The sequence below is a fragment of the Chironomus tepperi genome, unplaced genomic scaffold (assembly GCF_022539635.2).
Source record: "Chironomus tepperi strain 1889 unplaced genomic scaffold, CSIRO-AGI_Ctep_v1 contig_174, whole genome shotgun sequence".
Lineage (NCBI taxonomy): Eukaryota > Metazoa > Arthropoda > Insecta > Diptera > Chironomidae > Chironomus > Chironomus tepperi.
The window spans coordinates 935,320-952,802 of record NW_027226296.1 but is presented as its reverse complement, the minus strand read 5'-3'; the positions used below and the strand labels follow the sequence as shown (position 1 = coordinate 952,802).

General features: G+C 33.1%; 3 protein-coding genes across 6 annotated transcripts; 2 read left to right on the top strand and 1 right to left on the bottom strand.

Annotated features, from left to right (window-relative positions):
• Window positions 1-2,265: 2,265 nt before the first annotated feature.
• Window positions 2,266-5,921, top strand: LOC139089076 (probable tubulin polyglutamylase ttll-15). Its single transcript, XM_070638505.1, has 3 exons — window positions 2,266-2,977; window positions 4,538-4,756; window positions 5,407-5,921. Exons 1-3 carry the CDS (start codon window positions 2,266-2,268, stop codon window positions 5,919-5,921), a joined length of 1,446 nt encoding a protein of 481 aa, XP_070494606.1.
• Window positions 5,922-7,077: 1,156 nt separating this feature from the next.
• crim (QVR superfamily protein crim) lies at window positions 7,078-8,717 on the top strand. Its single transcript, XM_070638529.1, has 3 exons — window positions 7,078-7,208; window positions 7,269-7,409; window positions 7,471-8,717. Exons 1-3 carry the CDS (start codon window positions 7,151-7,153, stop codon window positions 7,755-7,757), a joined length of 486 nt encoding a protein of 161 aa, XP_070494630.1. The 5' UTR covers window positions 7,078-7,150; the 3' UTR covers window positions 7,758-8,717.
• LOC139089093 (NADH-cytochrome b5 reductase 3) lies at window positions 8,712-16,470 on the bottom strand. Of its 4 annotated transcripts, none has more exons than XM_070638525.1 (5): window positions 16,448-16,470; window positions 15,944-15,980; window positions 12,506-12,642; window positions 9,954-10,423; window positions 8,712-9,799 (listed from the first exon to the last, which is right to left on the bottom strand). In XM_070638525.1, the coding sequence occupies exons 1-5, from the start codon at window positions 16,453-16,455 to the stop codon at window positions 9,441-9,443; spliced, it is 1,011 nt and encodes a 336-aa protein (XP_070494626.1). In that variant the 5' UTR covers window positions 16,456-16,470; the 3' UTR covers window positions 8,712-9,440. The 4 variants fall into 4 exon arrangements, with proteins under 4 accessions (XP_070494626.1, XP_070494629.1, XP_070494628.1 ...); XM_070638528.1 differs by lacking the exon at window positions 16,448-16,470 and adding an exon at window positions 16,206-16,297; XM_070638527.1 differs by lacking the exon at window positions 16,448-16,470 and adding an exon at window positions 16,072-16,258.
• Between the last annotated feature and the right edge of the window lie 1,013 nt (window positions 16,471-17,483).

Genomic DNA, 17,483 nt, shown 5'->3' with positions numbered 1-17,483 from the left:
AAAGTTCCACAAAAGGCTTCAAAGTTTCTATTAGCAAATTTGAAAATTTTCCTAAATTTCCATAAAAATCCTCAAATTTTTTGATTTTTCCTCCAAATTGTCATCAAAATTCACTTCATAAAAATACCCGAATTTTTCAACAAATCGAGTTAAATTCACCGAAAAATCCTTCAATGTTTTTCACAGCACAAACTCTATTCATTCAAATTTCCTCAATTTACCATTCCACATGTCCACAAAAAACTCAACAAAAAAAAGAAAATATTCCCATTCAAAAAAGTAATTTCATCACCGGATGAATAGTCGTTGATGTTACAAGATTAATGATCCACGAAATCACTTTTTCATCACATCAAGCACAAGAATATCCATTTTATATAAAAATTAATTGCTGATCCACACCATAAAATTTTTTAATATTACAAATTTTTTACTGTCTGGCTATTTAGTAGTTTTGTGTCTCTGTACCTTTTTTTCTCGACATACATGCACAATGTCTTAATGTCTTCAAACAAAGAAGCACGAGGGTGGTCGAGATGGAAAAGAGATTGGAAGGATGCTCGAATCGAATATTCTGACTGAAGCTCATTCATAAAAATTACAGACTTTTATACAGCGAGCTTTCGTATAAATTTGAACTTGCTGCTTTTTGAACTTCCGAGAGTGCTTTTCAGTGCCGCTCTCTTTTTATGGATCAAAACAACATTAACTGCGCATGATTGCCATGTGCAACTTGTTGAATATATTTTGATTTTTTTGTATCCATAAATTATAACCGGAAGTTCACAATCGGCATGCTTAAATAATAAATAAAGAACTGAATGTTGTTCCCAATTTAATGCTTGCCTTTTGTTCAGCTCTTTGTAAAGTAAAATGACTGCCTTCGTGATCATCATGATTGATTATTGTGAATTGTTGAAGTTTTTTGGGGTTGAATTTTGAAATATAGGAAGTTTAGGGATAGGATGTGTTTGGAATGTTTGAAGATGTGTCAAGGAAATTTGAACGATTTGTCAAGTCAATGACAATGGATGAAAATATTGAATTGTGGATTTTTGTAAGGAACAATTAGCTTTATATCAAATTTAAGAGGTAAATATGCTTAAATGCTTCCAAAATCTTTCCAAACCCAAAAGCATTCAATTTTATAGCCTCAAATGACCTCTCGGAATGCCATTCAGAATAACTTCTGATGCGTAGGATGATTCTCATCTTAAATTCACGACTCACAAGACCTTTTTTGAGATTTCTTTGCCTTCCTTTCTATTTAACTTCATTTCCTATGTTATATTAATCCATCTTTCTAATGAGCAGATTGAGAAATCTAAAATCAATCCATCAAATCAACCCTCCCAAAAAAGAAAAAAGTTTTTGAAAAATTCCATAATCAATACAACGAGTCCCACAGCAACAGCATAAGCAATAAGTAAACAAAAGAAAAAAAAAATTCACAAACAAGTTCTTAATGCAATTTATGTGTGTGACCTTGTTACAATTATTAATGCATGCTCAATCAGAAATAAAACAAATAAATTTGGAAACAATAAAAAATTTTTGGTGGCATTTAATGAAATTAAATAAATTAATCAGCAGTTTGGCTGATGAAATGACTAATTTTGATGAAATCATGTGAATTATTAATTGAGGGGACACGATGCCATAAATGATAGATGGTCTACAGCAATGCTGACCAAATTATGTCGCCATTACAATGTTTTTTTAAAATGCCACAAACGTGTGCCCGTGTCCAAGTCACGTATGCCGAGTCTGATTTTGATCGAGGCTAACCACCAAGGTGTGTCAAGGTGCAAGAAAGTTTGGACAACTCTGATGACAGGTCTAAGCAGCTTCTGATGTTGCTTGAAGCTGGTTCAACCGCATGCCAATTGAAAGCATTGGAAAGCTTACGACGAAAAAATGCCCGAATATCTAGTTTTAGCCTGATTTAACACTGACTTTAGACCAATTTCATCAAATCTAGCCAGGAATCAGCGCATTGACCAGAATATCAGCCTTTTCTACCATGTCTTCTGAGCTCAACGCTTTGAAAGAATGTTCCACTTTCCTTAAGAAAATGAACAAAATGCGCCTTATTAACCACCCCAAACCAACCCAACCTTACCATTCATATTCAAAACATTTACATTTGACAATTGTTACAATCAATAACATTGAACATGCATTGTGGAAATTTGATTAAACGACAGTAGTTGAGCATATTCAGTCATCACGTTCACATCGTATCGTTTACCAAAAATGCTAATAATGAAGTTACCATTTTATTTGGGGCTTTTTGTAGCTCTAATCGGAATTGTCATTCTGAGAATAGAAGTACCAAAAATATATAAATATCTAGTGACAAATTTAAGTGCTATTGCTAATAATGATAATTATCGAATCTGGCTGTCGTCCAAAGACCAGTCACGTCTGAATCTTGAACGTAACATTTTCAAGCTCTTAAAATACAATGAAATTGATGTTTTATGGAATAGTAAATGGGACATTCTATGGAGTACTGAGTATCCATTTAATCGTTTTAAGGATAGCATAAAAAATTTACAACCGAATCAACACATCAATCATTTTCCTGGCATGTCACAGCTAACAATAAAGAAACATTTGGCTACAAAGTTTAAAAATTATGATTTCATTCCGAATGGCTTTACATTTCCAAATATGAAAAATGATTTTGAGCTATTTTGTGCTCAACATCCGGAGACGAAATTTGTTGAGAAAAATTGGAACAATCGTGGAGTGAAGCTTGTAAGGAATAAAAATGAAATAAATTTTGAAAGTTTATCGACGAACGAAAAGTTTCTTCAAGAATTTATTGAGAATCCATACTTGATTGATAATAGAATGTTCGATATTGGTATTTATGTGCTAATAACATCCTTTGATCCATTGAGAGTTTATAAATTCAATAAAGAAATTTTATTACGATTCTGTGCTGAGGATTATTATCCATTTGATCAAGGTAAGAAAAATTAATGGAATGCTTTATATTTTTTATTTGGATGATTTCGTTGCGTGGGAGATGTGCTGGGTTACTGTGGTTTGTCACTGTGTCAGAGAGTGCATTTTGAGATATGACTAGAAAATAACATGATAGTTGTCACTTGAACGCCACATGACAGTCACTTGGACGTCACTTCTTAGACGCCACATGACAGTCACTTCTTAGACGCCACATGACAGTCACTTCTTAGATGACACATGAAAGTCGCATGGATGCCACATGACAGTCACTTCTTGGAAACCACATGACAGTCACTTGGACGCACATGACAGTCACTTCTTAGACGCCACATGACAGTCACTTGAACGCCACATGACAGTCATTTGATGCCACATGACAGTCACTTCTTGGATGCCACATGACAGTCACTTATTGGACGCAACATGACAGTCACTTGGACGCCACATGATAGTCTCTTGGATGCCATATCACAGCCACATGACAGTTACTTCTTAGACGGCACATGACGGTCACTTGGACGTCACATGAAAATCACATGACAGTCACTTGAGTTGTCATGACTAATTTGTATCGATCAGATCAGATTTCAAATGAACATTCCCCGACCTGAATCCATCCTATCTCATTCCTACTTCATTATTTAAATTAAAATATCACATGCAATTGGATATCCAATGAGTTAAAATCAAGTAGCAACTTCTCTACCTTAATCAACTTTTTTTTCCTTGATATTTGAGAACTTTATACCCGAAGCTAATAAAAAAAGTTATTAATTTATTGATAATCAATCCATTTAACCTACATATGCATCTAGAAAATCTCTAGCATGTGACAGACTTCTTCAACTTTTTTTTTCCTGCTTCAAACGTTCCTTATTCCATTAAAGTGAAATTCAATTTAGTTTAACGAAGCAAATGCGTTCGTCACAGCATTAATCCTGCATTTCAAAACCTTCAGTCATTCATTAGAAAAAAAACTTTTTCTTTTTAATGTCTAATGCTATTGACAAATGACCCTTTTTTCTTTATGTCACAATTTTCAATTCACAATGCAATCAACTATCTTGATTAGGAGGGGATTTGGATTGGGGATAGGGGTGTATTGGGGATTAGGGCAGGTGTTGGGAACTGGCTTAGTTCTGTAAAGTACGAAAATTACACCAAATTCTACTAATAATGCTCAAATATGGAGAACAGATCGGTTAATCGATCAGAATCCGACTCAAAGTCGAAATGACTCGGATTTGTTGCCTTATTCGGTTTATATCCGACACCATGCCAGTGTCACCTCAGCCTGGTGTCGGATTTAGGACCGATTAATCGACTAGTTCCATTCTCGTTCCATTTGTCCTATACTTCAAGTTCCTGACTCGTTCCCTAATTCAACGCTGTCTAGATCCACAATTCCATCTTTATCCCATATAATCCACCCCTGCACATTCCTCATCCTTTAAAATATTTCATTTCAATAAACCACAAGAGAAATTTCCTGATTAAAACTTAATCCCACTGATTAATCACATTTGATTCTAATTTTATTTTATTTTTCTCTTTACAGCAAATACCAAAAAGTTTGTGGTTGATGATAACAGTATTTATGTCTGGGACATTCCATCATTGAGAGATTATGTTTTAAACTTTAATTATACGACCAAAGATGCATTCGAAATTTATATGAGACAGAAAGGTTGTGATGTTGCGGAGCTGTGGGAGAAAATGGACGATGCTATAGTCAAGTTATTATTAGATAATGAGAAAAATGTGATTGCTGAAACTGGTGAGATTTTTTTTTACTTCTTTTATTGAGATTGGGGATGTTATGCAAGGGGAGATAATAGTGGATAAGTTAATCGTCATGCTGATAAGATTAACTTGAGTTCTGATTATTTGACTAGTTTTGAGGTTGTTTGAGGCTATAGTTTTTGAGGTTATCTGACTATTTTTGAGATATTTGACTTTTTGAGGTTATCTGACAAGTTTTGAGGTTATCTGACCAGTTTTGAGGTTATTTAACTGGTTTTGAGGTTATTTGTCTAGTTTTGAGGTTATCAGACTATTTTTGAGGTTATTCGACTAGTTTTGAGGTTTTTTGACTAGTTTTGAGGTTATTTGTCTAGTTTTGAGGTTATTTGTCTAGTTTTGAGGTTATCTGACTAGTTTTGATGTTATTGTGCTAGTTTTGAGGTTATTTAACTGGTTTTGAGGTAATATAACTATTTTTGAGGTTATTTGACTAGTTTTGAGGTTATCTGACTAGTTTTGAGGTTATATACCTAATTTTGAGGTTATTTGACTAGTTTTGAGGTTATCTGACTAATTTTAAGCTTAAAAACACCATCACCAGCCCAATAATATACACCACCTTGCATGCAGGATGCCAATTAATTAAAAACTTTCCTTTCATCTTTCAAATTTTTCCTCCTACAGCCAAAATTGGACAATCTTCTCGGAACTTCTTTGAAATTCTTCGTTTTGATTTCATCATCGACACCGAACTAAAAATACACTTGATGGAAATTAACATGAGTCCAAATTTAGGTGCCATAAAGGATATTAATAACATCAAGCGAAATTATCGTAGTCAATTAATCTACGATACGTTAAATATCATCGGCGTAGCTGGCACAAAGGAGATGGAGAAACGTGAAAATCGTTTTATAACCTCTGATGAACGAGATGTTGTTATTCCATTAGCTGAATGCAGTACAAATGACTGCAATTGTTCACAAGAGAATTGTAAAGTGTGTACGTCATGCACGAAGGAATATCAAGAGCTAATTCATCACATCTATGGTGAACATGTGAGGCGTGGACGAATGAAGAGAATTTTTCCTATTAAGAAGCATCATGATGGCAATTTGATTAACAGCGTAGGTGCTGCAAACAAATTTTCAATTAAATGGTTTTATAATAAATGTAAAATGGATGATGAATGGTGCTAAATGAAGCTATGGATATGATTCAAATCAAATTGAATGTAATGACTGGTTTTGAATAATAAGTTTGCGTATAGCTCAATATCAATAAATGTTTAATATTGCAATTAAGAATAGTTTTGTTCCAATATTCAATTATTTTCAGGATATTAATAAATTTGATATGAAATACAGGCACTCTATACCTAATTGTTCGATATAGCAGCCCCATGTTCAAATTTGTTCCTACACATCTAGGTGTTGAGCACACAAATCATAATTTAAATATTTCATTAAATCTACAAATTGTTGATTGTTGACAAAACACGTTAGAAGGTAAACGTACGAAGATGTAGGTAGGCGTCGATGAATAATTTACAGGAGGTTTAAATTAATATTAAATTTTTCATGTTTTCAAGATCTTAATTAGAATTTTTGATGTAATTAATTGCTATCAATTTGGATGGGGTCAGGTTAGTCATGTCATAGTAAGGAATAGTATTTGAATAATCAAGCCTCATTTGTGAGATCATCAAAGGATAATGAATGAAAATTGTTGAGTTTTTTAGATGATTTGATATAATGATTACTATGAGTAGTGCAGTTGATTCCGAGAAAAGAGTTGGCATTTTAAATTTAAACTCGACTCCTACTGACTTTCTATGGAACTAATTTTCTGAGAATACTAAACGTGCTGCTTTCAAATTGCAGTAAACAGAATATGACATAGTTGTTTAGATTCTTGATATAAACATCGAGACATCACAAGACGGAAAGTATTGATCTCTAGAATGCGTTGAAATCTATACCGAGTGGATAAAAATACCCCGAATAGCCTAACGAGTTCGCTATGTCCTGACGACACCGTGACGGCAAATTTAGACTAATTTTAATGGCAACTGCTGTTCGCCTTGTTGTTCCGGTTGAGAATCCGTTAGAATAACAGATCAACAAGACATAACCTAAATATTATGATGAAGAATCTAAAGAACTACCAAAGACCCTAGATCAGACTAAATTTACCTGGAATCAAACTAAATTCCTTAATAAATAAAGCTTAACAGACTCCAACTCCCACGAAATCTAATAAAAAAGCTCATTTCCCCTTAAAAATTACAAACTCATTTTAACGGTCAAAAAAATTTCAAAACGTAAACAATTACTGAGCAACATCATAACAGAAAGTCAGCAACCACTAACTCATAGGGCGTATCTGTGTCTTTATTATTTTTTTGATAATTTATTAAATTTACATCATGCACAAATTAAACTACATTTTAATATTGGTACTAACCTGCTTCTTCATTGATTCAAGTAAGTATTCAGCATTAGATCCTTCAAATAGTAGTCAATAATGATCAAAATTCTTCGTAGCTTTCGCAATTTGGTGTTATCGATGTAATTCAGCAACGCCTGGATGTTCCGACAATTTCAACTGGCGTGGTATTGGATTTCTTGGGGAACACTGTCCAGAGGATGACGACATTTGTGTAAAAGTCATTGAAACCAAAGGAGGTAAGTGACTTGAAATTCCTGATTAAAAACTGAGCAAATTCAAATTAAATTTTCATTTTAGCAAGTGAATTTATCACGCGTGACTGTCTAAGTGCCTTAGTACCATACAGAACAGATATTCCAGCTGACAAATACGAAGGTTGTCGACATGCAACTTTTGATCCAAAACTAGCCAACTACGTCAATAATTCTATTAAAGAAATTAACGTAAAACGAGACTACTTTGATTCGACACTTTATTGCTTCTGCTTTTTGGATCATAGATGCAATGGATCTAGTAATTTAAGCATATCTACAACTCTTCTTGTAGCCTCATTGACTGCTATCTTTGCCTTCTTACGACTTTAAGAGATGTTTTTACGAATCTAAGAGAATTTTAATATAAGAACCTGCACATTCCAAAGTTCTCATTCCGTCCAGAAGTTTTTTTTACGTTTTTAAATGAGAAAAAGTATTAAGTCCGTCCATAAGTGAAGTGTCTTTTTTGTAGGAAGTGAAGGAAGTTTTGTGAGATATTTTAAGGATGATAACGATGGCTTATTCACACAATTTAAATCGTAATAGCAACAAGTCGGTTAATCCATGGATCTGAATTCCAGCACCAGACTGGATTGACTCTGGTGTAAACCAAATCCGGCACCAAGTCAGTCATGCTGGCCTGGAGCCAGATTTTTGATCGATTAATCTGTTCGATTAAGCTGTTCGGGCCTAGTTCAAGGATTGTCTGATTTAATTGAAACTGCGGTGAATGTTGCGTGTCGATAAACAAATAAATCCACAGAAGTGATCAATAATATAAAGAAAATACAGTGATGAAGAAAAATCTAAGCGTGTCTTAATTAAGTGACAAATTTAGTCATTAATCAACGTCAAGACGTTCTTCTTTTGTGTATATTTTGAGGAGTGTCATTTTATATACCTAAGACTTTGAACAGTTTCTTGAATATTCGCATGACCAGACACATGACTCAATTCATGTCCTAGAAGTATATAAGTTAGATTACGTGAAGTTTCTTCAAATTAGCACAATTTAAATTGAGATCAAAATTGACAAAATGAGGCAGATTTGACGAAAATCCATGTTCGATGCTTCTAATCATCCATCGATTACTCTCTACTCATAGTAAGCATTTAGAAATGCACAATAGTAAGGACAGGTGTAAATTCCTTAATAATATCTCACAAAACATTCCTTCCCTTAGCAAATAAAGCAACTCCATAAAAACTCAAATGTAAAATGAATGATTGTGAATCTCTGACAATGTAGATTAATAGATTTATAGAATTAAAATACAATGAAACTTTTTATAAACATTAAGCTTGATCTATTTTTTTATTTCAAATTTCCCCCCAAATTCATAAAATATTTATCATCCTATGATAGAGAATTTTAAGTATTTTTTACGTGATATTTGCTTCTGTAATGCAAAAAAGAAGTAAAATAGTAAATTCGAAATGTGTAGTTCTTTCAGGATGGAAAGGATGGAAAGCTTTGCTCAACTAATACTTCAATTAATTTTATGTATTTTGTGTGGAATTGGAAGCTGTTGGATGATTGTTGAAGGATTTAGAGTTTCTAGGAGCTTAGGAACGGCTGCTATGGATTGGATAGCATTATTATAATTATATTAAGCAGCATGTAGCTCCAGATGTGGCTTTCAAAGCACATAGAAGCTCATAAACACACCAAATCACTTAAAACAACAACAGTATTGCTACTGGATCTTCAAAATCATCAAGAATCTGACTCTATGTCCCACTATGTCCAACAACTTCCAACCCCAATATCCCTAGCAACAACTTCTAAATCAGACATAAAATAAACAAATTTTAAATCTCATCTAGACTGGAAATAAAAAAATTCAACTAATACTAAATGCGCGGCTATTAAGGCATAAATTGATGCAAAAATGTCTTTCAAAATTTTCAACTTAGGACGTACTTTTTTGAGGCGACTACTCTCAGCATAGCACGTAGACATTTATATACAATGTAACAGAGAAAAGTGAAATGTTTGATTTACTTATATTTTTAGTAGGCAAAGTTCAATTCCTTATCATAGCCGAGTTTATCAAGGTTTGGCAAGCATGCGAAATTAATCATCGGTGGTGGACCGCACATGAGAGTAAGTGTATCTGATGATGGTGGAAATAGATTATTTTGAATCATTGTATCATTAATAAATCCAGTATCGAATTTCCATGTTGGTGATGCACGATCAATTGTATACCAGACTTTGAAATTCTCTTGATGCTTTGCAGCTAAAACGTCGATATCGTCACGCAGTAAAATATCAGTTTCGGTTTGATTAGCGTATAGGAGAGCTAATTGAGTGTTGTCGTCAGACTTCTTGAGCACTTCTGTGATGAGTTGGAGCATTGGAGTGATTCCTAAAAGATAATTAATGGATATGATTAGATATTGTGTCTAGAGCATTGAGAATATGCAATTGATGTTCATGGATTAAATAAATCGTTGGATTAATATTTAAATCCGATGGATTTAATTTTAATCTAATCCAATAACATTCCCCAATTTACTCACCAGAACCTCCAGCAATCATGTTGACCTTCTTTACATTAACAATTTGTGGTGGATCCTTACGGAGCTTCTTAATTGAGAACTTTCCATTGCCAAGATACTGCAACTTTCCAGATGGTCCACGGAAAGCAATTGTATCGCCAATTTTCATCTCATCAAGATACTGTGTCATTTTACCGCCCTCAGGGAACTTTGGATGCACATTACGCTGATAAACTTTAACAACTAAATCAACAAATCCTTTATCATCATCACTTGATACGGGCGTGTATGATCTGATAACAAGATCGCCATTGATTGTTACTGATAAGTGAATGTGTTGACCGACTGGAAGGCCGAGAACATGATCGGGTGATGGCAAGCCAAAACGGAACTTTCTTGTGTCATGTGAAATTTCCTCTTTTTCAACAAGTGGCAATAAGTATTTCTCATTTGGATCGGCGAGGGTTTTTGGAGGTCCGGCTGGCTTCTCACTGAAATTGAAGAAGGGAAAAATTAGATTAGGAATTAAAGAGAAGTAGGTCGGTGCCAACAAAATTGATCAGTCCGCTAAATGCTTCAACAAAATCATCTTCGACACTTGACGCTGTCAGCACTTTTGTGTCCCAAATAGAATTAAAGATTTAATTTACTTAACAAGTCAGTAATTAGCAACGTAAGCAGACATTATTCGCAAATAGTCAGCTACGCTTGCTTTTACTACCAAATAACGTTATCAACGCCTACTGTATTTGCTTACGGATAGATTAATGTAATTTTGCTTACAGCGATTGAATTCTATTTTTAGCAGAAGCTACCTTTTGTTGACATTCTTGGGGTGCGCACGTGGTGATTTGGAATTTTAATTGGACGATGTCTGTGTTATGGACATTTTCTAAATTTAGGCAGTTACGTCATGTGAATGGCTAGGACAGTCTCGAATATTCCATCTGGGTCTCTAATGACCGATGAATCAGACATTAAGCAATTCAAGTATCATTTCGAAAAAAGCTTCAAAAAACAGTAAGCTTTGAAAAGAATGCGTGACGATGGCATTTCAACATCCAAAATTGAGATGCTTTCAAAAATCACATGCGGTTTAATTTTTTGAGGTCAAGGTCGTTTGATCTCGTATTTTGGATGTGATATAACTTAATAGACATACAACAATACTAAGAGCTTAATAGTCTAAATTTATGTCAATCTATGCTGAAATTTTTGATTCTAAATCTCACTGAAAGTAGAATTTACTTGAATTTATTTACAAACTTTACTGGATCTTAGTCATTACTATAACTTTTTATTAATTGCGTCTTAAAGCTTATCAGATCAGATTCCTTCACCTTAAAGTAACATTTAACTACAAATTGTGATCAAAATCCTTGGTTTTTTTTATAGAAATAATTGTCCTAAATATTAAATAACGGTCTCAGTGGTCAAGTCCGTGACATGGAATGTTTTTGTGCTGGTTATTATCTAACTAGATGGATGGATTTTGGTGAGATTCATGAGCTGCTGATTAAGTTTTATTTCTTTTGAGGTAGATAATACTGATGTTCTGCTAGCAATACAGACAAGATGAGTAACTAAGCATATTAAGTGGTCCTGTTGGAAGCAAATATGATGGGAATTTAGATTATAGGTTGTAGATTTGGTGGGCTCTATATACAGAGACTTAATATTGAGGGTATAAGTAAATGGCTGACTCTAATCCGTTCTAATTAGGAATAAATGTTCTTGATGCCTAAAAATGCTAATTAAGTAGCTTCTAATTCTTAAACAGTAATATTTAGGGCCAATTAGCAAGCTAGTCCCAAATTCTATTTTTGCTAATTAAATTCTTGCTGACAGTAATGTAAAATATGCTTGCTATGTCTCTCAAGGAGAAAATTCCAAAAATAGCAAAAAGTGAGAGTAATTTATGCAGAATATGCAAAAAAATTTAAGTTCACGGTCCTCATTGATGATTTTCGGATGAGAAATTAGCATTTCCTGAATATTAAGTAGCTTAAGTCTAAAATTACAGCATATCATGCAGATTCAAACTCGATTCCATATAAATTTCGAGTCGACATCAAGGTACTTCAAGCTCTGACTAAACTAGACTATCTATTTATCAAGAATGATACTGAACATCTACAATTGCATGTGTATTACCAAAAGCACTTGACTATAGCTGAATAATAGCTTTGATTCCAATTCAAAACCCATAAAAAAGTTTAATTTCTCCTCAATAGTAATACACAAACATTCAAGATTTAACGGCACATACATATTTTTGATACAGTAACAAAAAAGTGAGTATAGCCAGCATGTGTAGCTTATTTTCTCACATGTTCGTAAAACCCTAAGCATCATTAACATACCATACGTGGAGCAAAAGAAACAAAATAACTTGATTTGGTCCAGATGTGAAAAACATTCAAAATCTAGCTATAGACACTTGTTGTCTTCTTCTTAAGTCAGTTAATTATTGAAGAATTTTCTTCAAAAAGAAACTCATGTGACTGTACTGATCAATTTTATTGGCATGTCCGCGTTATATGCGTGATGTCAGTCTATAAATATTAAATTACCGCTTTTCGTCTTGTTGTTGTTCGGTATGCTCTTCCTCTTCTTCTTCATCCTCTCTATGTACTTGCTTCGCTTTGAATACTTTATACAGGAGAACGGTCACTAGAATTGTTATTGCACCGGTTATGAGGGGAAACACCTAGTAGAAAGAGAAAATAGAAATGAACAAAAATCATTAAATAAATTTATGAATGAGTAATCGGAAATGTTTTTTTGATGGACGTTTGGGCATGGTATGAAGTTATGACATAACTTAGTGGAATGTTGGTTGTATTTTTATAGATTTATAATCGGATTTATTGAGAAGATATCTCATAGAGATCTGATTTTGGTATATAATAATCTGACGAAATTCAGTTAGTCAGAGCTGCAAAACAGGAACCTGTAACAGGCAAAAACTGTTGAAATTCTTGATAATTTTTTCTTACAAAATCTACAAATTACCAAGAAATTGCCTGTCACAGGCGTTTTGCAACTGCAGTAGCTATGAAGCAATGTGTTACTAATAGTACATACAATGACCTGGGGTCGCCCCTTGTCTAAGATTCAATACTGAATTTAAAGGCATTTGATAACAATATTCATGCCAAAAAACTGTGCAGCAGAAATTACACTAATGAAGAGTTAAGACTCTCATTACTGATACCGATAAGAATTCCTTAAATATCTAAACCATGATCAATACAGCAACACCTGACGATTTTTTGAAAACAAAACAAGATTAAATGGAAATGTAGACATGAAGTGCATCAGATTCTTATAAATTACACACTGCCTAGCTTTAATCCACAAAGAACTAGATCAAAGATTAATACTTCCTAAAATTTCTAACACAGATCTTGTTTGTCGTAGATCAATGAACCAAACCAGAGCCGCAGAACAGGCAACTGTAACAGGCTAAAACCATACAAATTCTTAATTTGATAATTTTTATGAAATTGATATTTGTAAGAAAAACCATACAAATTATCAATAATTTGTACGGTTTTTGCCTGTCACAGGTGCAACTCTGAACCAAACAACTCTAATTCAAACCAAACCATAACATCCGAAAATTAATCATGTTCTCTCTCCTATCTTCTCCCACAATTCGAAGCCGTTAAACCGAAAACTTTGATGCGTATCAGAATGGAATATCAGACAATACATGCTCTCAAATTTACATATTCCTACAAAGTTTTTCATTTCTATTAAGAGGTGTTTAACATTATTTAAAAATATAATACACAACAACTTAACATTCTTATAAGAATATCCATAAATAATTCTCTTTTGTTAAACGAGCCAGAGAGAGAAGAATTGTTAATGTGTAAATTAATTCCAATTTTTAGAGTCTGTGTAGCCAGAGTCTATTTGCACCAGAAAAATGCACAACTGCTGAAGCAGTAAGCTGCGGAACTGTAGAATTCAAGCGAATCTTATTGTGGGTTCTGGTTCGCCTTAAATATTGGCGTAGGAAATTCCTTATTCCAATTTAAATGGTAATGAATGAGCACTCATCTGTGTCTTGAAATTGAATTCTTAATGGTTTGTTGTTGGGGGCAATGATGAAGGAATTAATGATGTTTAACTTTGTAGATCTGAATTTTTATTGCACAGTTTATAGAGAGTTGAACTTAATAAATAACAATATCATTGCTAGTGACGCAAAGTACTGCTTGCGTCACGATTTAATCTACATCTTGCAATTCCTGTGCTCAATTTATCATGCATGTATAAGGATACCTTTCTTAAAAACCAAAAATCTAATAACATCAGCCGTTAACAAGCTAAACGAATCTAATTCAAACCATGTGCGTAAGCAGCAACGATTTCTTCGAAAGAAATGCTCCAAAACTCTTTTTATGCTCAGCCTAACATGTTAATATATCCAAATTTTAACAACGGCACATAGCTCTTTGAAGGTCTTTACGCGTTTTTTGAAATTGCGAAAGCGGCAATTAAATCTCTAAATTTTCTTAATTTAATTGCGCAATAGCTATGTATCTCGTGAATAGTCAGTCCGAGAAGAAAAAGAAAACATGAGATCCAAGTTCAAATAGCAAAAAAAATGGGTAGTTGGCAGGCACAAAGATTACTCTCGAAAATGAAGAAATAAGACAAAAGAAGAGTTGAAGAAAGAGAAATAATGTGTTGGCCAAGTCAAGTTACACAAACACAATTGCATGTGCTTAGAAATTGGTGTGATCATTAGATACCCAAATTTCAGTAATATTGACGTTATGTTTTAATGCCAAAAATTCAAATTTAATTCTCGTCCGAGACTTTTTTTGAAGTTGATGAATGACTTACATCTATATCAGCCATTGTCAAGAGACGGATATTTTACTGCAGCTATTTACTTATGTTACTCACTAGAAAATATACTAAAATAAAATTGATGTGAAAACGTCGACGCTCAAAACAAAACTGAAATTGAGTTTTTTTTTTTGTGTACGAGTTGCTGCTATGTGTTCACAAAAAAATTTTTATTCTCTTTTTTTTTCGTCTAGTTTTAAGAGGTATGAGTAGGGAATGTACTAGCAGTTTGGTCGATTTGGGAGAAAATTTTCAAGGTATGTATTTCATCCCGAATAGCACAGGGTGTTCATTAGGGCACCGTTACGTCGTCGTTTACAGTAAGACTGGAAGTTGTCTCAACGGAACGTAACGGCTAATTCCATTTATCTTATAATTTTGTATGAAAAAGGGTTTTCAACTATGTACAATAAATATTATTCAAATCTCAAATGAGCGTTTATAACAATCATAATGTAGTTAATGCTGTTCTGTTGACTTTCGAATGAGTCAAAAAATAATGTTTATTCTTCTTAATTTAATTCTTGTGAATCTGCTTAATTTCATTCAACACGAGCCAATATTATCTTTATATCGATAATAAATCTAATTAGTCACTCAATTCTACTTCCACCAACAAGAGCGCTTTTCAATTCAACCACATGTAGACCTTCACATACTCGCCATTGTTGTTGCCTTGCACATATCGAAGTAAATTTATTTCGTTATTTCTTTCTGTCTAAATTGATATTTTTTCTCCCTTTCAAAAAAGTGACAATAAATTAAATTGACGTGTGTTTGATCTTCATCTTATCCAATCGTCAAATCATTTGTGGTCCACTCATTATCAAATCAAGTTTTAGATACAAAGAAGATTTTCATATTTTCTTATTACGTATGATGAAGGTTAACATAACCTCAGAAATTCAATTCACAATTATTTTCATTCTGAAATGATGACGATTGTTTTGTTTGATAACGGATTTATGCTTTATTGATTTGGTTTACGATATTAGATAACGAAATGCAATTCATCAACGGATTCGGAACCTTTTTTACTGATTAGATAATCAATTTTTGTGTAACATTTGTGAAAAAATTGAAATAATTTTGTAAAGCCGGGGACAGGTTTAAAGAAGAAGAATATCGTGTGATGTACTTACCATTTTGGAATTCATTATCAGCGACAAAATTGATAACCTGTGAGAAGCACAATATAATTAAAATTTACACAGTAGAGTCAATCACTTGAGAAAAAAATTGCAAATTTGTAAATAAAACATTGACTAACTATTTGAACAGAAATTATATGAATTGAGAGAGAGTAAAACTGGTTTCATACACACAGCACTAAAACAGCCTTGACTAATTGCTCAATAAAATTCACTTTGCCAAAAAAACTCTTATTACTTCACCATTTATTACCAATATATGCTGCTTCGATGAGCTTAAAAAGTAAAGTAAAGAAGCACAGCAAGAGAAATATCGCGCGGACGAACTGGAACTAAGAAAAAAGATAAAAAATTTCTACTTTTGAAAACGTAAACAAAGCAGCAGCACCAAACTAAATTTAGCACATACGGATAAGCAATTTCTTAAGACTTAGTCCATTTCTATTCATAATTTGAATTTGCGGCTATTTAATTTGTTATCAATTTGTTTATTACCAACTCATTGTCTGCCTTATTTGATTGTATTTGTGAGAGAATTGAGCAATTTCTGATAAGAATATTCTCTCTCACTATATGTAGAGTTTGAGACTCTCCGAAGAGACTTTAGTCAATGACTTGCTGTCAGTTTATTTCTCCGGTATTTTTTTGAATTTTTTCGACAGTTACGTTGACGACTTTTTGAAAATACCTGTTGCTATATGCTGTATATAGACGGAAATGGTTAGAAATAAAGATTTATAATTTAGAGATAAGACTAGTATGTAATTAGTTATGAGATTGAAATGAATGAGTTGAGATTGATAAAGCATATGCAGGCATTAATGAGCAGTAGTTGGGTAATTAACTGAATTCAACTTTTAGTCTAGATTTAAAATAAACCCTAGGATTAAAATTAAATCCGGATTAATTTCTCCCGAGAAATTAAAAAAACCGAAAATTCAATGAAGTAGCATACATATTACAGCGTTTAGCTTAAAATATCATCAAAAACACTTCAACAACTACTGCAGCATACATAAATGCGCCGAAAAATGTATTTATTGGATCTTTATCCACAATCTCAACGGAATCTTACTAAACACAGCAATTCACAATTAATTCATCATTTATTGAACAAGTTAGCTAAAGTTCTTAATAATCATGTTACTAGACCTTTTAGAAAGTAGTTAAAAGCTGTAATTAAGTGGAAAAATCAATGCGGGTTGAAATAATAATACTCATTTAATTGCTGGTTGAATCAATCAAGCAATTCTGCTATATTATTCTTTTTGCTTTAAGTCTAATGTGCTGAATTGCTATAAAGCTTACAACTCAATCAGTATTTAATTAAATTACACTTCACTGGATCTTTCATCAAAATATTTTCAAAGAATTTACAAATTTGCAGTAATTTTTACACAATTCTGGGTTCAAATCAATTCTATCGAGTAACTTACCCGAAATACAATCGCCGAATAAGGTTCTCTTCACTTTGTAAATGAAATCAACGAAGTATTGAAATATTTTACACACAATTTCACGGAATTCCATC

What these genes read in the sequence shown, in the direction of transcription:
- LOC139089076 (XM_070638505.1), top strand. Translation starts at nt 2,266, where the DNA reads ATGAAGTTACCATTTTATTTGGGGCTTTTTGTAGCTCTAATCGGAATT. An exon ending in TTATTATCCATTTGATCAAG is followed by an intron (nt 2,978 to 4,537) that starts GTAAGAAAAATT and finishes TTCTCTTTACAG; the next exon opens with CAAATACCAAAAAGTTTGTG. An exon ending in AAATGTGATTGCTGAAACTG is followed by an intron (nt 4,757 to 5,406) that starts GTGAGATTTTTT and finishes TTCCTCCTACAG; the next exon opens with CCAAAATTGGACAATCTTCT.
- crim (XM_070638529.1), top strand. Translation starts at nt 7,151, where the DNA reads ATGCACAAATTAAACTACATTTTAATATTGGTACTAACCTGCTTCTTC. An exon ending in CTGCTTCTTCATTGATTCAA is followed by an intron (nt 7,209 to 7,268) that starts GTAAGTATTCAG and finishes AATTCTTCGTAG; the next exon opens with CTTTCGCAATTTGGTGTTAT. An exon ending in AGTCATTGAAACCAAAGGAG is followed by an intron (nt 7,410 to 7,470) that starts GTAAGTGACTTG and finishes TTTTCATTTTAG; the next exon opens with CAAGTGAATTTATCACGCGT.
- LOC139089093 (XM_070638525.1), bottom strand. An exon ending in CAACAACAAGACGAAAAGCG is followed by an intron (nt 10,424 to 12,505) that starts GTAATTTAATAT and finishes CTTCAATTTCAG; the next exon opens with TGAGAAGCCAGCCGGACCTC. An exon ending in CATGATTGCTGGAGGTTCTG is followed by an intron (nt 9,800 to 9,953) that starts GTGAGTAAATTG and finishes ATTATCTTTTAG; the next exon opens with GAATCACTCCAATGCTCCAA.